The 20,841-nt window shown below is 40.9% G+C and overlaps 1 protein-coding gene across 3 annotated transcripts; it reads left to right on the top strand.

Moving 5' to 3' along the window:
• Positions 1 to 437: 437 nt before the first annotated feature.
• Positions 438 to 20,292, top strand: LOC149465233 (uncharacterized). Of its 3 annotated transcripts, none has more exons than XM_089673506.1 (3): positions 438 to 528; positions 12,531 to 12,605; positions 16,392 to 20,292. In XM_089673506.1, exon 3 carries the CDS (start codon positions 16,393 to 16,395, stop codon positions 18,949 to 18,951), a length of 2,559 nt encoding a protein of 852 aa, XP_089529632.1. In that variant the 5' UTR covers positions 438 to 528; positions 12,531 to 12,605; position 16,392; the 3' UTR covers positions 18,952 to 20,292. The 3 variants fall into 3 exon arrangements, with proteins under 3 accessions (XP_089529632.1, XP_089529631.1, XP_089529633.1); XM_089673505.1 differs by having other exon boundaries at positions 438 to 545; XM_089673507.1 differs by lacking the exon at positions 438 to 528 and adding an exon at positions 5,168 to 7,239.
• Positions 20,293 to 20,841: the final 549 nt, after the last annotated feature.

Genomic DNA, 20,841 nt, shown 5'->3' with positions numbered 1-20,841 from the left:
CGACAGCCGAGATGGGAGGAGAGACAAGACACGTGGGCGGTGTGACCAACCAAAAATGGGCGGAGTGAAAAGGGAACTGGTGTCATCCACCAGGAAGGGGCAGCACAGACAGCGAGAGGGGTTTGGTTACAGACTGGAGCTCCACTTTCAACAGGAAACACGTGATCTCCACTGTCTGCAGCTATTGGTTGTTTGTTACATTAAAGTTCATTTTTTTAACAAATGGTGGAGTGGAGGTCACATGTTTCTGTTGAAAGTGGAGCTCCAGTCGGCAGCCAAACCCCCTCAGAGGGGTCTGGCTGTCGACTGGAGCTCCACTTTCAACAGAAACATGTGACCTCCACTGTCTGCAGCTATTAGTTATGTGTTACATTAAAGCTAATTTTTTTAAACAAATTGTAGAGTGGAGGTCACATGTTTCCTGTCGAAAGTGGAGCTCCCGTCTGCAGCCAGACCCCCTTGCAGGCAGCTGTATGGTGGCGATAGTGTCGGGTGGCACCTATGAATTGGAGGATCTGCTGGAAGGAGGTCATGAATCATTTATGGTCGGGTAGATTATTAACACAGGGGGTTGTGGGATGTGGCCAGGCTGTATTGTATATGGAAGGTGTAGTGAAATCTTCATGTAGATAGCAGTGCTTTGATGTGCTTCTGGATACACAGCTAGAAAAGGCTGGCCGTATCCTCTACGATCAGATTGTACACTCTCCATACATATTTAAATCTAGCCCTACAATCTTTATACAATCAGATTTATATTTTCCAAAACTATGTCCTGTGAGGACATAACTAATCTGTCCACACAATTTGGATTGGTTGAAGTATGTGCTTGCACTATGGAGTTGGTAGATCTAAAGAAGATTGTACAATCTGATTGTATAGTGTATGATCAGCTTAAAGGTGACGATTTCATACACAATTGTATTGTTGATAGGCTTACTGTCTGATCGTAAATACAACAGAAAGGTGAATCTGTGTCATACGCTTAAAGTGTTACTAAACCCACAACAGTAAAATCAGTCTGTATATGCAGTAAAGCATGCTTGTTATACTCACTGTGGTACCTAAGGGGTTAATCCTCCACATTGTGTAAAAAGGCCTTTTGATCCTGACTTCTCTGATCCTCCTCTTGTTCAGATGTCCACGTCTTATCTCCTGATAAGACAGACTGAACCCGTAGCTATTCTGCCCATGCTCAGTTTGGTGTGTATTGCTAGAGAGGGTTTTATTTGGGGGAGGGTGCATGTGATCAGCACAGGGCCAATTAGCACTGTCCAGACAGAGGTCAGAGGATTTGCATCCTCCCAGAGCAGAAAGAAAACTCCTCCTACAAGTTTTAACCAGTGCTCAGCTGGACACTGATAGAAGTCACAAGACTGCTCCAACTGCTGATGAGAAAAGGCATTTAGCAGTTTATATTTACTAAAATAATTGCGTTTCCATGTTCTGTGTACTGTGGGAGACCAGATATAGTGAATGCAGGGTCCTGGGTTTAGTAACATTTTAAAGCCCAACTCTGGGAAACTCAAAAATGGTCCCCTGCAGTGGGTTTGTACCCATACAGCAAGGGTTAATTGCACATTTAGGTCTAAGGCTGGCCATACACTATACAATTTTCTTACAATTCTCTGTCCAATTTCTGCCCAATTTCCTTTAGATTTACCTTCAACTGTGTAGTGTAGGGGCCTGCCTAATTGGATACAACTGAAAGAGTTGTTTAGGTTTGATCTCCTATTATATGGCTTTTGGTAAATATAAAGCAAAAATCTCATGCAAATTGTTTAATGCAGGGGTCTCCAAACTATGGCCCTCCAGGTGTTGAGGAACTACAAGTCCCATGAGGCCTTGCAAGACTCTGACATCCACAGGCAAGACACCCAGAGGCAGAGGCATGATGGGACTTGTAGTACTTCAACAGCTGGAGGGCTATAGTTGGACACCCCCGGTATAATGTATGGCCAACCTAAGGGGCATTGAAAAGAAGATTTCCTGACCCGATCCTCCACAGTACTCTCTAGCTGGACTGATTCCTGTTATGTTCTCCTCCCTATACTCCAGTGTCTGTTCAGGGAGCCGCCCTCCACACGGATGACAGATTGGGAGCAGCGGCTGGCTGGGTTCCAGTTGCACCCAGATGCACAGAACACTTGCACCATACATTCATGGACAGAGTGCAGTCTCATTTATTTAGTATAAGGAGGGGGTATGGAAATGGGGGGGGGGGGCGTTGATGGGAGGGCTCATTATACATTCACATGGAGTCAAGTAGGCAACACACCATTTGTCATTCCAACAAAAATTTGGTGACATGTCTGATAAATGGGAAGTAAAATAATAAATAAACGTCTGATAAATCAGAAGTAGAAGGTGGATGATTGCACACTGGTTCCAATAAAATCCGTAAACTTTATTGCAAAAAATCCAAATAACACAGAGAGAGCAAATGTTGACGCGTTTCATGCCAATGGCGCTAATTCATAACGTGCGTGTGCGGGCATCTGCCCTCTACTTCTGATGTTCTGCAGTACAAGCTGGACCGGCTCCGGACAGTTTTGGATCATCAGTGGACTGACCTGGAACAGTGTGTAGTGCTTCGGACTTCTGATAATTGGGACTTTTTTGTGTGTTAGAAACCTACTGATTTTTAATGGGCTGCTTTACATCAGAACTAAAGGTAAGGCTCCATGTACACGGGACACTTCTGAGCGATGGAAACTGACTGCCGGAAAACGTAGGTTAAAAAACGTCTGTTAGCCGCGTTTGCATACCGCATTTATGCGCGTTTATGAGCTTTTACGTTTAGAAGTGTTTTTTAAAGATAACCTCAGGAGACCTTCTAAAATGCCCAGAATGCACTGAAAAACAGTAAAAAAATTTACTATTTCAGAAACTTTGTGAGAAATAGAGAGAGCAGAAGCAGAGAGAGCAGTATTTGTTGAGATTAGCTGCCCGCTGAACATGACAGCAAGGAATATTGTTCCCTCTTTGTGGCATACGTACTCTCCCCTTTGCAGCATAAGGCTCCATGTATATGGGACATTTCTGAACGATGGAAACTGACTACCGGAAAACATAGGTTAAAAAACATCTGTTTAGCTGCGTTTGCATACCGCATTTATGCGCGTTTAGAAGCGTTTGCGTTTAGAAGCGTTTTTTAAAGATAACCTCAGGAGACCTTCTGAACTGCCCAGAAAAACAGTAAAAAATTAATTATCTCAGACATTTTGAGAGAAATAGAGCAGAAGCAGAGAACAGTATTTGTTGAGATTAGCTGTCTCTTTTTTTTTGTGGTGTTTGGATGCGTTCCAGCTCATTTCTGTGCAGAAATGATTGCAGCAGTGTCTAACATATTTTCTTTCATGCAAAACCTCAAAGTATGGTGTACCAGGTCCATTTGAGTACCGGGAAAACGCTTTGCATGTATTTTTCATGATGAAAAAAGGCTCTGGACAGCATCTGGAAATGGAAGAGTTAAAAAAAATTTCCAAACGCAAGCGCTTATAAACGCAGTTAGCTGCGTTTACAAGCATTTGGCGTTTGAAACGCTGATAAAATCTACTCCTGAACACAAGTTTGGTGCATTCAAAAAAATGACGTAAACTCAACTGCCTGTAAACGACATAGTGTACATGGACACATAGGAAAACATTAGGGAGAGTTCAGGGGCTGCTGAAAAAAACGCAGAAAAGCTCCTAAACGCGAGTTTATCAGCTGCAGTGTACATGGAGCCTTAAAGGAAGAATTGTAATCCCTATCATTTTTTTTCCCATCACTGTTTCCCTTTATTCCCTGTTCCATAACCAAAACAGGAAGTGAAAGGAAATCTCTCAAAAGTCAATGTGGTATTAACCTCTTCCCATCCAGCTGATGTTGATAAACAGCTGGACGGGAGCGCTGCCGAAGCGGGTGGACGTTTCTAAACATCCCCCCCCCACATCCATTTCCAGTGCATACTCCCTGGGAGAGCAAGGCATTACGATCGGTGCCCGCTGTGTCCACAGATCGCTGCATGGGACCTCTGTGTGAGATCCTGATCCATGTGATCACTGATTGGCCAATCAGTGATCACATAAATAGTAGTAAGCAAGATGTCACTTCCTGACATCAGTGCTTACTACTAGTGAAATCTGTGAATGATCACAGAGGTCACATGGTACAAGGCTATTCACAACAGCCTTGTACCATGTGACAAGCTGTGACCAATCACAGCTCGCACAGTATTTCTCAATGGCTGCAAGAATGCAGTCAGAGAGAAGGAGAAATGATTGCTTTTACAGCCTTTATGGGTGTAAAAGCAATTAGTGTAAATAGTATGTTAAAACAAATAATATAAAATAAAAATGTAAAAAAGTAAATTAAAAATTATAATTTTTGGTTATAAACTAATTTGGTTTTTTTTTTTTAACTAAAAAGATAGATGAATACATTTAGACCGATATTTATGAAGAAAGATTATTTATTTGCAAATTTTTATAAGAAAAACACTTTTTCTTTCAAAATTTTTGGACTTTTTCATTTATATAGCAAGTAAATAAAAATCCCAGTGGTGAATAAATACCACCAAAATAAAGTTTTATGTCTCCAAAAATTTTTAAAAACTTCATATGGGTACAGTGTTGCATGACCGCGCAATTGTCATTCAAAGTGTGATAGCACTGAAAGCTGAAAATTGGCCTGGACTGGAAGGGGGTGAAAGTGTCCAGACTTGAAATGGTTAAAAAAAGTAATATATTGCAGTTTGCCAATCATTAGATGTGGTGGCTGCATTATGTCTTCTGTTTCTGTTTTTTCCCCCTCTGTTAGGGTCCTTTCACACAGGTGTTCCGTTTTTTCTTTGAAAAAATGTGACTGAACTGATGAAAAAAACAGATCAGTTTACATTCGTTTACATCAGTTTTTTCATCTGTTTAAGTCAGTTTTCATCCATCTACATCCGATTTTCATTCGTTTTCAACCGTCTACATCCGTTTTTGTCCCTTTCATTTTTTTCTTATGGAAGAAAAACAGGTTTTTCTTCCATTAAAAAAAAAACAGATGTTAACGGATACAGACTATCTGTTTACATCCGCTAATCCATAGAAATACATGGGTGTCCGTTTTTCATCTGTAAACAGATGAAAATCAGACATACGGAACGCCTGTGTGAAAGGGGCTTACAGCCATTCTTTTATTTGGGTAGCTGGCAGCTTTAGCTGTGTGTCCAAGGCAAAGAAACATGTGCCCGTGGGCATGAGGCCTAAAGCTGGCCATAAGCTAATAGAAATGTCTGTTTTAAGAACGTTTGTTCAAGTTTTAATCATTAGTGGAGGCGATTCAACGTTCAATTTCGACTACAGTGACAAGAAAATGCAAAGAGATGTGTGATGCTTGAAAAAGCTTTTTTGGGGCAAAATCACACATTTTTAGCAGTAGTGATTTTAAAGTATTTTTTAATTAAAATAACAGTTTTATATTTACCAGCTCCATGCAAAGGAATTGTATAGAGCAGTGGTCTCCAAACTGCCGATTGCGGCCCTTTGCTTGCCTCTATCCGACCCTCGGGTATTATTCCTACCACTGATACCAACAAGGAGGCACCTTTTCTTCCACTGGCAACAACTATGGGGCATTTTTCCTTCCACTGACACCAATGATGGGGCACAATTCCTCCCACAGATATAAACAATTAGGTACTATTCCTCCCAACTAATACCAAGGATGGGGCACTATTCCTTCCTCTGATACCAATGATGGGGCACTCTTCATCCCACTGACGCCAATGATGGGGCACTATTCCTCCCCCTGACACCAATGATGGGGCACTATTCCTCCCCCTGACACCAATGATGGGGCACTATTCCTCCCCCTGACACCAATGATGGGGCACTAGTCCTCTCCCTGACACCAATGATGGGGCACTATTCCTACCCCTGACACCAATGATGGGGCACAATCCCTCCCCCTGACACCAATGATGGGGCATATTCCTCCCCCTGACACCAATGATGGGGCACTATTCCTACCCCTGACACCAATGATGGGGCACTATTCCTACCAATGATGGGGGCAGTATTCCTCCCCCTGACACCAATGATGGGGGCAGTATTCCTCCCCCTGACACCAATGATGGGGGCAGTATTCCTCCCCCTGACACCAATGATGGGGGCAGTATTCCTCCCCCTGAAACCAATGATGGAGCAGTATTCCTCCCCTTGACACCAATGATGGAGCAGTATTCCTCCCCCTGACACCAATGATGGAGCACTATTCCTCCCACTGACACCAATTATAGAGCACTATTCCTTCCAGCGACACCAATGATGGAGCACTATTCCTCCCCCTGACACCAATGATGGGGCACTATTCCTCCCACTAATACCAATGATGGGGACTATTCCTCTTACTGATACCAATGATGGGGCACTGTTCCTCCAACTAATACCAATGATGGGAACTATTCCTCTAACTAATACCAATGATGGGGCACTATTCCTTCCGCTAATACCAATGATGGGACAATATTCCTTCCACTGATACCAATGATGGGGCACTATTCCTCCCACTAATACCAATGATGGGACAATATTCCTCCTACTAATACCAATGATGGGACAATATTCCTCCCACTGTCACCAATGATGGGGCATTATTCCTCCCACTGACACCAATGATGGGGTGCTATTCCTCCCACTGACACCAATTATGGGGCACGATTTGTCGCTCTGACAGCAATGATGGGGCACTATGCCTCCCACCAATGCCAATGATGGGGCACTGTTCCTCCAACTAATACTAATGGCTGGACACTATTCCTCCTTCGACTGGCTACAGCACTATGTAATTTTTTTTACTCCTACTGACACTGAGACATTTTCTACTCCCACTTGCTACTCCGGCCCTCCTAAAGTCTGAAGGACAGTAAATTGGCCCTTTGTTTAGTAAGTTTGGAGACCCCTGGTATAGAGCGTCCCCGAACCTTCTCTTATAGGGTCCTTGTCAACTAGGCTCCTTCTCTTCTCAATGCGCCCCCATAGGAAGCCTTTCCTTTGGGGGAGCACCTGCGGGCTTGCTCCTGAGCTGAGCTATGTGCATCTATTGACACACACAGCATGGCTTTACCACTGTCCCCTGCTTCCTCCTCACAGGACTTGATTGACAGCAGCGGGAGCCAGTGGCTACTGCCTATGTCCTGTGAATGCAGGGAGAGAGAAGAGAGAGCCACAAAAGATGGGCAGCGCACTGGATCAAGTGACGACACAAGTAAGTATAAGGGTAAAAGATATTAATAGAAGTGCCTAAAAAAAAAGTTTGCTGTAAGTAAATTGACTACTGTCCTACTTGGCCTTAATATGTGTATGTATCCACATGGAAGAAAAATATATTTGAAATATATTTTAAAAATATTCTTCACAAATATATTGACATATATTTGAAATGCTACTATTTTGGCCATATTCAATATATTTAAAAATATATTTCAATAAATATATATACTGTGTGTGTATATATATATATATATATATATATATATATATAATGTTGAATTGCGTTTTTATTACAAAATATATGAAAAATATTTAAAAAAATACATTTTCAAATATACTGTATGTCTTTAAAAATACAAATCTACATTTTTGGAATGCCTTTACAAATATATGTAAAAGTATATGTTAAAATTACTTTTTTATATGTTAAAAAAAATCTGAAGAATATATTTAGAAAGTTTATTTTTAAAAAAATATTTTTCATATATTTTGGAATATATAAAAACACATTTCAACATGCAGTGTATATATATATATATATATATATATATATATATATATATATATATATATATAAATATATAAGTATATATATATTTAAATATATTGAATATGGCCAAAATTGTAGCATTTCAAATTTATGTCAATGTATTTGGCAAGAATATTTTTCAAATATATTTCAAATATATTTTTCTTCCATATGGGTATGAGAGATGGGGACCCTAGATTGTAAGCTCCTTGAGGGTAGGGATTAATATGAATCTGCCATATGGTACAAAGCACTGTTATATTAATACCTGTAATGCATAAAATCTATCTGACCCCTCGTGAATGCAGCAACAGAGCTTTCCTCACTGCTACCACCCCCACCCTCCCCCTTGTCATCAATTTTACCCCTTTTATATATGTTCTCCCCCCCCCCCAAACAGGCTGCCCACTCTTGTCCCCCCAGCTGCTATCACATACTGTGAAATGGTCTTGGTAGGAGCAGGTGGTCAGCTTCATTCCATTAGCAGCAATAAATGTTTTTTTTTTTACATATTATTCATATTTCAAAATATTACTGGGACAACATTCATTTTTTTTTTCATTGTTAATTAATTTGGCTTACAATTCTTTCAGCAATTTATACAATATTTTTAACAGATACTAGTAAAGTATGCTGTTCTGTAAACAGAGCTCGTACGCATGTGGTTTGCAGCATGGTGGAATGGCATTTTGAGGGTTAAAACTGGCGGTGACATATTGCTTTGCAGAGGGCTAGCAATAATAGCTGTACACTCGCCCATGAAGTACACATCCAGCCAAACCATTTTTTTTTCCTTTCCAGAAGGCTACGTTTGGATTTGGGGGGGGCTGAGCTGTGTCCTCCAAACTGAGTCCTCCAACCACATCCCCTTAAGCAACAATGGTAGTGGATAGGGGTGTTTACTTACCATAATCATGATGCTTTCCAAAAACTATCCGACTAATCGCAATCCATTCAAGCAAATGGGGAAACACTGCAAAAGCCCCACAATCACGTGCAAATGCTATTTGTTTGGTTTTAAAAACAGGCAGTGAGGTGTGCAGCTGTACTCTGCAGCTATTTCTCCGGCACAGCTCTCAGTTATCTCTGTATCTATAGTCATTGTGGAATTTTGTTTTTTTTTTAGTTTTGGTTAGAACCTCTGTCAGTGGCTCCTTTTAGATCCTTAGAGCCAAACTGCCTAATGACCCCATTTGTTTGCTCAACACTTTGTTGGACATGCAATACTTCTCTACTGCAGTATGTTGCAATGCACTATGCCACACTGCTATACGCTGTGGTGAATAAACACACATTAAATGTTATTTTGTCCAGATCCACCACCATTCTTTTCTAAATGGGAAAGGGAACTGCATACACTACCTGACAACATGGAATGGAAGAAAACGTTGGCGCATTCCTGTAAACTTTCTATATCATCCCATGCCCAAGAACGTAACTACGTGTCTGGGTGGTACCGATGCCCTACTCTCCTACATAGAATAGACCCTACCATGCTACATACATGTTGGAGATGTTTACAGGCCCCTGGCACCATGACACAGATTTGGGGCACTTGCCCACAAATTACTCTTTTGGAATAAAATACTACAGTTATATGACAACCTGGTGGGGGACAAATTCCCGAATGAACCTTGCATAACTGTTCTTTCTATGTTGCCAGGCTCCCATAGACAAATCAAGAAAAGCTTGATTCGATATTACCTTACAGCAGCCCCTCTCAGTTATTGCTAGACATTGGCGGCAAACATCTATGCCCTCATTGACTGATTGGGCTTGTGAAATAGACAGGATCGATCTGGATCCTAATCTGGAATGCATGATAGCCCGGGAGAATGACAAGACTGAATTCCACAAATTGATGTGTACGGTCTGTTCCCATTTTAGGTTTTCCTCTGATTTTAAAACCTTTGTAGCTGTTCCTTCTGGGGCCTCTCCGGTATAGATATAATCTTCCCTCCTTCCTCCCTTTGTGCCCCACCCCCTTATTATTGATTTCTTTATTAAGTGTTCTTGCATGGCAAGACCACTTACTGTTATATCACATATATATTCTTATTATTATAGCCAAATTTACCACCCTAACTCCTCCCACAGTTTTTACACTACATAGACAGTAATATACCGAAACGTGCGGATTGTTCCCGATTGGTGTGCTATTACTTTGTGGAATGGTTCACAAAATATCAGCGTTTTTGTGGTAAAATTGGTCCCATAGGAATGAATGGCGGAATGTTCAAAACTAAGTGGGAGCTGACAAAAGCTAGAGTGTGAGCTGAAAAATCAGGACATGATTTCTAAACTGCCATCACTCCCTCATTTTCAAGCCCACCTACACAAATCTTATATCAAAACGTTCAGCTATCCCTGCTGCCACTAAAAATGTCCACGGTTAAGCCATGGTCTTGATAGTTTTTCCAATATGATCATTTGTTTGCAACTCACGCCACCCATTGTCATTCATTGAAACTCCACTGTAGCCACCTCAAATTTGAAGGGCAATTTCTAAACTGTGACTGTGCCTTCATTTTTAATATTTCAGAAACATACTATGCATCAAATTGTAGGTCTGCGTCTGGTGATTCTCACAATATAAAGCTCTTTGGTGTAGAATTTATAGTTTTTAAACTACAACCATTTGAAGATGGTAACTGCCGGTGAAGTGAGAAAGTTGGAGCAGTTTGTTTTTAAATGCTCTTCTCTGCCCTTGCTGTAGAGTGAGTTGCCATAGGAACCCAGGTGTTTGAGCAGGCAGCAGAGTGACAAAAGCTACTCCGCCCTCTCCAGTTGTAGACTACTGGTGGAGGCAAGAACACTTTACACAATTTCCCCATAAATTGTAGATTTTCTAGTTTACTTAATATTCTTTTTTTCTTTTCTTTTTTTTTTCATTCCTTTTTCTCTGGATTTGATCATGTATACTAAGTTACCGTACATCCAGTGCCCCATATTGGTTCGTTATGTCTTTTCTGGTAACACCAGTCCATTTTGTGATTTTTCACATTCACATAGTGAAAGTTTATGGAATTAACAATATCAAAAAATGTTTTGCTAGTTTTACTGAGCCTTAAAGCGGAGTTCCACCCAAAAGGGGAATTCTCCGCTTAAAGCCTTTGTCCCCCGCTCCCCATTAAGGATTGGCACCTTTGGGAAGTGAGGGGGGGACCCTAATTTGACAGGTACCCACTCCCACTTCCGCTGCAATCAGAAGCGGAAGTTGTCTTCTCCCCCTCTCTCCCTGTAGCCTTCTGACAGGTCCCAGAAGACTACGGGGCCATTCACAAAGCGCAGCACATGTCACGCATGTGCAGTGGGCAACCGGCTGTGAAGCCGCAAGCTATCAGAGCCGGGTGCCCACACTGAAGATGCCATCGCCAAGGAGAGAAGATGGCCGGTGAAACCAGCGGTGGTGAAATCACCGCTGGACCGAGGGACAGGTAAGTGTCTGTATTTTAAAAGTCAGCAGCTACAGTTTTTGTAGCTGCTGACTTTTATTTATTTATTTTTTAGGTGGAACTCCGCTTTAACCACTTGCCCTCCTGAGGATTTACCCCCCTTCCTGACCAGGCCATTTTTTGCATTACAGTGCTGCGCTAACTTAACTGATAATTGCGTGATCATGCAATGCTGCACGCAAATTAAATTTATGTCCTTTTTTCCCACAAATTGAGCTTTCTTTCGGTGGTATTTGATCGCATGTGCATTTTTTATTTTTTGTGCTATAAAAAAAAGACCGACAATTTTGAGAAAAAAAATAATATTTTTTACTTTTTGCAATTAAACATATCCAGTAAAAAAATTCTAAAAATCAAATTTCGGGATAAATTTAGACCAAATTTTATTCTGCTACATGTCTTTGCTAGAAAACAAAATCATAATAAGTGTAAATTAATTTGTTTATGTGAAAGTTATAGCGTTTACAAATATATATATATATATATATATATATATATATATTGGAATTTTTAAAAAAAAAATTTTACTAGTAATGGCAGCGATCAGCGACTTACAGCGGGACTGCGGCAGGCTTCTGACACTGGGGCAACTGACTTGGTGTCCCAGACATCCCCAGTAACACCAATACAGTGATCAGTGCTAAAAACAAAGCACTGACACTGTACTAATGGCACTGGGCAGGACGGGGTTAACATGAGGAGCAATCAAAGGGTTAACTGTGTTCTGGGTGTGTCTTACTATGGGTGCTGTACTGTAATCACACTGCTTTGCATGGCTGTGCACAGCACAGCCATGCAAAGCAGTGTGCACAAGCTGACAGGGAGGAGAACTGTTTTATTTACAAACAGTTCTCCTGGTCTGAGATGCTTGACAATCACTGGTCGCTGGCAAGTAATCACCGGCCGGGACCCGATGATTGACAGACGCAGCTGCGAATGGTGGCATGGGTAGGACGTGCACATGCCCCTTACTTGGAAATGCGAAATCATGTGTATATTTATGCCATTGTCCAAACAATTATGGGATTGTTTCGGAGGTGATCTAAAGTGTTTTGGGATTATCCATGACTGCTAGCTTTTGCGTACAATACAATTTCAGCCTTCAGGGTACTTTCTTCCACTTTTACCGGAACACTTGCACTTGACTTTAGTGGGTAACTGTGCGCACCTTAACCACGCCAATACCATTATATTTCAGTTTAAAATCTTTTGATAGCATTTCATTTTTTGACTAGAAATATATAAGCAAGATAATTTTTATGATGACAACTTTTAAGGATGTGTTTATTCTTACCCCCCCAGGATCCAAAGGAAATTTACTGGTTTGCTGTGATTACGTTATTTTATAGAAGAGCTAATAACTGCCAAGGCTATAAAGTAAGTTTTGGGATTTCCCCAATAATATCTATTATTTCCCAAGAAATAGAAGCAATATGCTCATGTCTCTCATCCATCTGTACTAAACCTGTATGACTAGAGTCCATGAAAGGATTAGAGAACCGGGAGACTTTATTCCAAATAGCACATACAGTAGCAACCAAATTACTTGTTGGGCGCCACATTGCAAAGTGCATCGAAGTATCTGGTTGCTACAGTATGTGCCGTATGAAAGAAGGGCTCCTGGTGTTCTAATCCTTTCCTGGATTCTGTTTGTGGAAATATGGAATTTAAATCCTAGTGAAGCTTGAGAGTCAACAGTTGAAACAGAGTGGTAGCCTTCCAATCTCTGAGCAGCAGTGGTGTTTGTTTATGTATTGAACCTGTTGTAGAGTCTGAAAAGTGAATGTAATTACTGGCGGGCTTTGCAGAATACCAAGCAGTGGGAAGAAGGTCTGCACTGCATATGTTGTCTGTTTATGGACCTTGTGGGAATTAGCACCAAGGGTAGAGCTTTTGAAGCACACAGTCATTCACTTCCTTCTTTTTAAAGGCCACTTTTGCCCAATTTTATTTAAAAGAAAGTTCCATATAATATAGGTTTCCCTCGCAGGGGTATTCACCATCAGTGCAAACAAAAACATAGATTCAGCCTCCTGTCTCTCTTTAGCTGCACCGCTGCTCAGGCTTCATGCCTCGGTCCTCTTGACCATTCACGTGCAACACACTGCACCTGGGTTAGCGCCCTTTCCCAGCAGTCCTGCTTCTCTAGCTCACAGGCTTGGGCCCTCTGTCTGCTCTGTCAGACTTCTCTGTGCCACAATGCACACTTGTGGTTGCTCCCTTGCACCCACATGGACTCCTCGGGAAGGTGGAGCCCAGAACCCTGGTCCTGACTCCAGAAGAAGCCCACAAACACCTGAACAAACAGTCTCCTGGCCACTCCCCAACCTGGTCCGAGGTTTGGAGATTTCATCCCTCCCAAATCACTTTGAAATCTCCAGGCTCCAGGTCCCAAAATGGACTTTACATACAAATGAGGAAAGTGAAAAGCCAGTTTCCTCTGTATTAAGCAGGTACCCTGTAGCCCCTCAACCTGCCTTGTTGAGAATCCCGAGTTAAATATCTTTTCTACACTGTGACAGGTCGCCACACTGTCACAACCTCTTAGTGGGAAATGTGGTGAGGAAACCCCCCTACAGCCCGCTTTCCCTCCACGCCCATGGTTCTTGGTGAAAACATTGATGTGAAGAGTAGATTATATTTTATTGTGTATAACTTCGTCAGAGCTTCTGCTTATATTTCTGTTAAAGCCGTTATAAATACTATTTTTCCTTCTAAAAAAATAAATGTTCTACTTACCTGCTCTGTGCAATGGTATTGCACAGAATAGGCCTTGAACCTCCACTTGAGGGGTCCTCCACTGGCACTTTTGGTTTTTCCTCTTTTGTGTGTGTCACCCTAGTATATGGCTTCCTATGGGGGCATACCTGCAGGCTCGTTCCCAAGTCATGCTGTGTGTGTCCATAGACAACAAAACATGGTTCAGCCCCCAACCCCCTCCTCAGCAGCAGCAGGAGCCAAAGTCCTGTGAGGAGGGAGAGAGACTGGTGCAGCAGCAGACAGGCACAACACTTGATTAGATAACAGCTACAAAGGAAGGGGGGGGGTGAGGGGATAATAAAATTACTGGGACATTTTTTACCTTAATGCAGAGAGTGCATTAAGGCAAAAAAATGTCTTAATAGTAGTCAGTAGTGCTACTATAAGTCCAATAACCACAAACAAGTTTGTAAATGATCTTCAACACCCACAAAAGCCTGGATCTATCTTGCGTAAACTCATTATAGTGAAAACTGTGCAATCTTCCACCATGAACCAGCTGGACAAACTCTCACATCCTTGGTAGGACCTTCAAATTATAAAAGGTAAAAACAGGCAGATTCCCTTTCAAATCAGCCTGGATAAGCTATACTGGAGGTTAAAGATCTTCTTTCACACCAGAGTCAGCTCCAGGAAGAGAGTACAATGTTGCCATACAGAGAAACTGGAAATGATGGTATGATGTACTCCCGCCGGTGTGGGAAGTAGGGTTTGCATTGTAGTAGCCATTGCTCCCACGATTGGATCTTTGTAGAGCTAGGCAAGGGCGGATTGGGGGTCTACTCATTGTTCATCATCTTTTCTTGGGACCCCGCATATTGACAGTATGCCATGACTTGTTATTACATCCAAATATATATTATTACAGATAATAATACAGATGTGGGCTGACCTATGACCTAGTCTGTGACTCAGGTCATGTCCCTGTGTGGGTGGCATACAGGTGCATTGGGGACTATATATATTTGCCCATTAGTGTTTGCTGGTTAGCTCAGCTCTGAAGAGGGGGACGCACCCCTAAACTGCGCCAGCACTACAGTATCACTTGTCTGACTACGCAATTCCTGCACAAGGATTGTGCTTCTTAATTTTAATGCCTTTTGTTCTTCTACATCTGTGAGTACCCATTTGCCACACTTTTGTTTTTCACAATAAATTCTAGGTAATGCACTAGGCTTTTGCACCCTCCTGTGTGGGTTTTTTTTTATACTAGTTATGTATGCACTAGCTTTGTGATTGTTTATGTTGTAACTGCTATTTACTTGACATAGCTATTAATTTTTTTGTTTTTTATCCAAACAAATTTTATTGGAATATAACAGCAAATACAGGTAAAGTACTGCAACGTATAAATAAGGTATACATCAAGGATATTTGCAATGCAACTATTGGTCAAAATAACAGAGTAGGGCATATGACATTCTTATATGATAACAAATCAAGTCTCTTAAAGTTAAAGGAACATGGACAACAATGGTCATTGAGATCATTACAGAAGGTCCTAGAAACTTGTGATGGCCTATAGGTCCCCGATCTAAACTGCAATTTCCATTATCAAGCTAGCGGAGGCATCAACTGCAATAGGGCAATACCAAGTTCAACTATTTGCACTGTGGCCAATGCTGTCCTCCCATTACTTGAATAATCCAGTAATCAGGGGACCCCAGAAAAGAGAAGAGATGGAAATAAGAAAGGTGGAAGAGGAGGGAAGAAAGAGAGAAAGGAAAAAAGAAAAAAGGGAGAGGGATATGCGCTGTCTCCTGTCCCTCAGTGTGGGCTTCATAATGTATGGTCATGTCATTACAAGGGTGGAAAACCACCATCTCAATGCGTGGGTCGTGTATGTGGTGTATTCTTCTAATATCGGTCAGTTAGTTAGGGGTGCCAGGATCGTTGTTGGGATTAAAGGTAGACGACATTTGTTGAAACTCTGTAGTTGTTTGGAAATGATTCCAACAGGCCAAGGTTTTTGTGAATTAAGGCTGGCCATACACTATACAATTTTCTGCCCAATTTCCTTTAAATTTACCTTCAACTATGTAGTGCAAGGGACTTCCTAATTGGATACAATTGAAAGTGTTGTTAGGTTTGACCTCCTATTATATGGTTTTTGGTAAATCTAAACCAAAAATCTCAAGAAAATTGTGTAATGTATGGCCAGCCTTAGAGGGAGAATCTTTGGCTATTCGTTGTTTTTAACAGTTGTTGGTAGCGGGTGCAATTTTTTCCACTATTTTGTCAAAGTTTGACGTAACTGAGCCCTGACGTTTAGTTTTGATTTACCACTACATTGTTGAGCGTGAGCATTTATTATATTATATATATGATTATATTTATATTCTTAAAAATGTTGTACCTTCTGAACCACTTTTTAGGTTTTAAAATGTATATTTTGTATTTCAGAATGCCAAGCTGTATGGTGAAAACATGTACTTTTTCTTGGCGAGAAAAGGATCAAGATGTGACCCTGCATGTATTTCCAAGAAACCCAGATATGATTGCCAAATGGTTAAGAAAAATTCATTATGAGGAGCATACAATCGAGGAGCTAACAAACAAAATTTTAGGATCTAAAACAGGAGGCTACCGAATATGTTCAAGACACTTCACTGAAAGTGACTATGAACAAAGAGGCCCAAACAGATACCTTAAAAAGGATGCATTCCCCACTCCATATTCGCTTAAGGAGCCACAGAGGCCTGCCTCTCCATCTCTGGACCACAGTTACGTTAAACGTATGCGTCTTGAAGTAGAGCCACCTGGGGAAACATCAGCATCCATTTCCGGTATTGCTCAAGAAATTACTGCTGATGTATCCATTGCAAAAAACATTTTTTCAACTGAGGTCTCAGGTTCTATTTCTGAACTCCTTTTTTTTGACATGGGTGAGACTGAGCATGCAGAATGTGAGATCGAAACCAGTGGAGAAAGTACTCTGACAGTCTCCAACCCATCTCAGCCACAAATGCCTCCATTAAAGCGTAAATACAGTTCCAGAAGCACAAGAACAGTGGGGACCTTTATGGATCCTATCAACACAAAAAAACATAAAGCTACCCAGTTCGAGAAAAGATTTGGTACATCCAACAAAAAGACTCAAGTATGCAGCAGAAAGGATTACTATTCTGTAGGTATTCAGTGCAATCTTGTAGAACTCCCTGCTTTACAGTGCTTGCCTGTTAAACAAGAGTCAACAGTTGGACAACACACAGGGATTAAATTACAATGTGATGTTTGGCAATACTCCTTTCCGGAAAGCAGGGCTTTGGACTCCCAAAGTGTTCCTCATCTGTCTGAGTCTGCCCCTTTCCATACCTTTTTAGGAAAAGGGACAAATAATACTGGACAACTTTTGATGGATTGTGAGCCTGAAGACAATTTTGAACCTCTGCTACTCGATGAGAGCTACAGGCCTACTGTTAAGGAAGAGGACCGTTATATACAGACTTTTTCAGAGAAGGAAGATTTGTTTGTGGATCCAAACAATCCTGACTCCTCTTTTGTTTTACTCCATGATGTCCCTGGTAAAACGGACTACGCTACAGAAAAAAAATTTTTAGTATTTCAGTCTTGTCTGGATGAGCTGCTCTGGAACTCAAAATGCATAGCAGTGAGTGGCTGCTCTGGGACAATCATCAAACTACACAAATATATGGTTGGTTCAGCTCTCGTGGTCAGTGGTTTCTGTTCGAATAATCACAAACATAGACTCTGGGCAAGTCAGCCCTTTATTGGAAGAATGCCGGTTGGAAATTTGCTGCTGTCTGCTGCAATTGTGTGCAGTGGATCAAACTATCAAAAAATGACCACATTTTTTGACAATCTCTCTATGCCTGGCATCTCTAAAACCACTCATTGTCAGTACCAACAAAATATCATATTTCCAACTATCAATTACCACTGGCAACAGGAAAGACTGTCTGTCATAAAGTCCCTAGGAGACAAGTCTGTTGCCCTAGCAGGAGTCAGTCAGTGTGAACCTTCTGGATGTAGTGCAAAATATTGCACATATACTTTGATGGAGGCTGAAAGCGAGAAGATTGTGGACTTTCAAGTGGAGCAGTTTCAGCCAGGGTTAGCATCTGTAGCCTTAGAAAACAAAGCTTTCAAAATAGCTTTAGAACGTCTGCTAGCTGAGGATGTGAACATAAAGGTAATATCAACAGACAGACACATTGGAATAAGGAAAACATTGCAACAGAATTACCAATCAATAAAGCATGAATTTGATGTTTGGCATTTTGCAAAGTCAGTAGGTTCCAAATTACTTGCTGCCAGCAAATCAAGAAACATGGGTCAACTGGCTCATTGGGTTCCACTGGCAAAAAAACATCTCTGGTGGTGTTCCATGACATGCCATCATAACTCGGAACTACTGAAAGAAAAATGGTTGTCGATTATATACCACTCAGCAAATGTTCACCAGTGGCCAGGCAACAGTATGTACCACTCCTGTCAACACCCGCCAGTATCAGCTGAGGAGGAAAAAAAATATGAGTGGCTTACCTTGGGTTCTGCTGCTCATCAAAAACTAAAAGAAATTGTGCAGAACCCCCAACTTCTCTGTGATCTCCAACATCTGTCACATTTTTCCCATATTGATAGCCTAGAAGTATACAACAGAATGTCCCTCAAGTATCATTCCAAAGGGCACCATTTCCATCTAGATGCCATGGTTGCTCAATCTCAACTGGCTGCTCTAGATCATAACAAGAACACTAAATGCTTGCAAGACTTGGTAACAAAGCTTACTCATATTGAAAAAGTGGGAACATCGAGGTACAGATATTCTTATAACAGGGTGAAGAAAGACTGGTTGGTATCTAAAGTGTACAATCAAACCACTCAGAAATTCATAAAAGATATATTATCAGATAGTCTCTCTTTTGCAGCAGGAAAAAAACACTTTCACTGCCAAGAACAACCCTCCAGAATTCCCCAAAATATTGCTCCAGGGAACTGATTTTGTGTATACCATGTATATTTTTTTTTACTTTGCTTTCTTTTGATTATAAATTATTGTTGGCAGATACACTCTGGATAATATGAATTTTATAACTGTTGTCCAATATGTTTACATGCTGGTGTTTATCTCATCTAAAGATTTTTTTAACCTATTCATTTACGATTTTCATGTTATTTTTCATTACCAAAAAATTAACACTGCTCAAATAAACTAAAGGAATACTTTTTAATAAGAGTATAGCATCAAGACGTCAAGACTCCTGGGATATTGATCTGGTCAGTTAGGGAGCAGAGGGGGTTGTTAATCAGAGAACGTTATGCTGCCTGTAACATCATTCAGCTTGACTGCTTTGGTGGTGGTTCAGTGATGGTCTGGAGAGGCATTTCCATGGAGGGACACACAGACCTCTACAGGCTAGACAATGGCACCCTGACTGCCATTAGGTATCAGGATGAAATCCTGGGACCCATTGTCAGACTACGCTGGTGCAGTGGGTCCTGGGTTCCTCCTGGTGCACGGCAATGCCCGGCCTCGTGGCGAGAGTATGCAGGCAGTTCCTGGTGGATGAAGGAATTGATACCATTGAATGGCCCCTATGCTCCCCTGACTTAAATCCAATAGAACACCTCTGGGATATCATCTTTCAGTCCATCCGACGCAGCCAGGTTGCACACAAACTGTCCAGGAGGTCAGTGATGCCCTGGTCCAGATCTGAGAAAAAATACCCCATGATACCATCCATCGTCTCATTAGGAGCATGCCCCGATGTTGTCAGGCACAAGCACGTGGGGGCCATACAAACTACAGAGTACCATTTTGAGTTAATACAATGAAATTTCAGCAAAATGGACTAGCCTGCTGCATCATTTTTTCACTTTGATTTTTGGGGTGTCTTTGAATCCAGTCCTCTGTAGGTTGATAATTTTAATTTCCATCAAACAATGGGGCATCCTTACATTCCTAACACATTACCCAATCCATATCAGTATAGATATCCAGCATGATATTTTTCTCCATTGAGATCTGATGTGTTTTCAAAGTGTTCCTTTAATTTTTTTGAGCCGTGTAGTATCAGAAAATGGAACACCTGTCAAACTAATGAACAGTAAAGATTAAATGTGTCAATAAAAATTTTAAACAATATACTGTATAAATCAGCAACAAGTCATGGAAAATAGAAACTAAAAACCGAATTCTCTCCTTTCTTATTTTTTCTGTATTCCATCTGCTGATACTTTGCACATTGATGTTACACACGCAGTTGTTGTAAAACCTGAATTCTTTTATTAAATAAAGAATATACAAAAAAGGAAATAAATATATAATTGTGACTGCTGATTTTGATCATTTCTCTTTTTCATTAAAATTTAAAATAGTCATTAAATGGTTGACTTACTAAGTGATACAGGCTGTTCACTTTGTAAGTAAACATTCGTAAATAAGGAAAAGCTGTGATCATTTCAGCACAACCAATCATGTGTACTAATAATTCAGTTTTGGGCCACCAGTGTAACATTACTAACCTCTACCATATCTGGTAACATTTAGCTTGCTAGGTAAAGAACCTCTGTTCCTATAGCAAACCAACCCCAATGAGTCTGAAGTACCTGATGAATTCTACATAACATGTAGGCATGTTCTTGGTCACGTTGTTGACAGAGTCACCTGCCTGTAACGTCATGATATCAGATTGTTTTATGAGAGCTGCATGGCAATCCTTAAAGAATTATCATAGTTTTTACTAAAAGTTCAGTCAGCTTTTGCCCTATAACAAATCTTACTCATCTAGAGCTTAATCCACTTAATGCCTAAGGGAAGTTATACAGCACGCGTGGACATGAGTACTATGGATTTTGTGATTCAGATCTAGAAGATTAATTTCTTTGG

This window comes from Staurois parvus, unplaced genomic scaffold (genome assembly GCF_062004578.1).
Source record: "Staurois parvus isolate SC_StPar_1 unplaced genomic scaffold, SC_StPar_1.0 ptg000139l, whole genome shotgun sequence".
Lineage (NCBI taxonomy): Eukaryota > Metazoa > Chordata > Amphibia > Anura > Ranidae > Staurois > Staurois parvus.
This window is presented reverse-complemented; position numbering and strand designations above follow the sequence as displayed.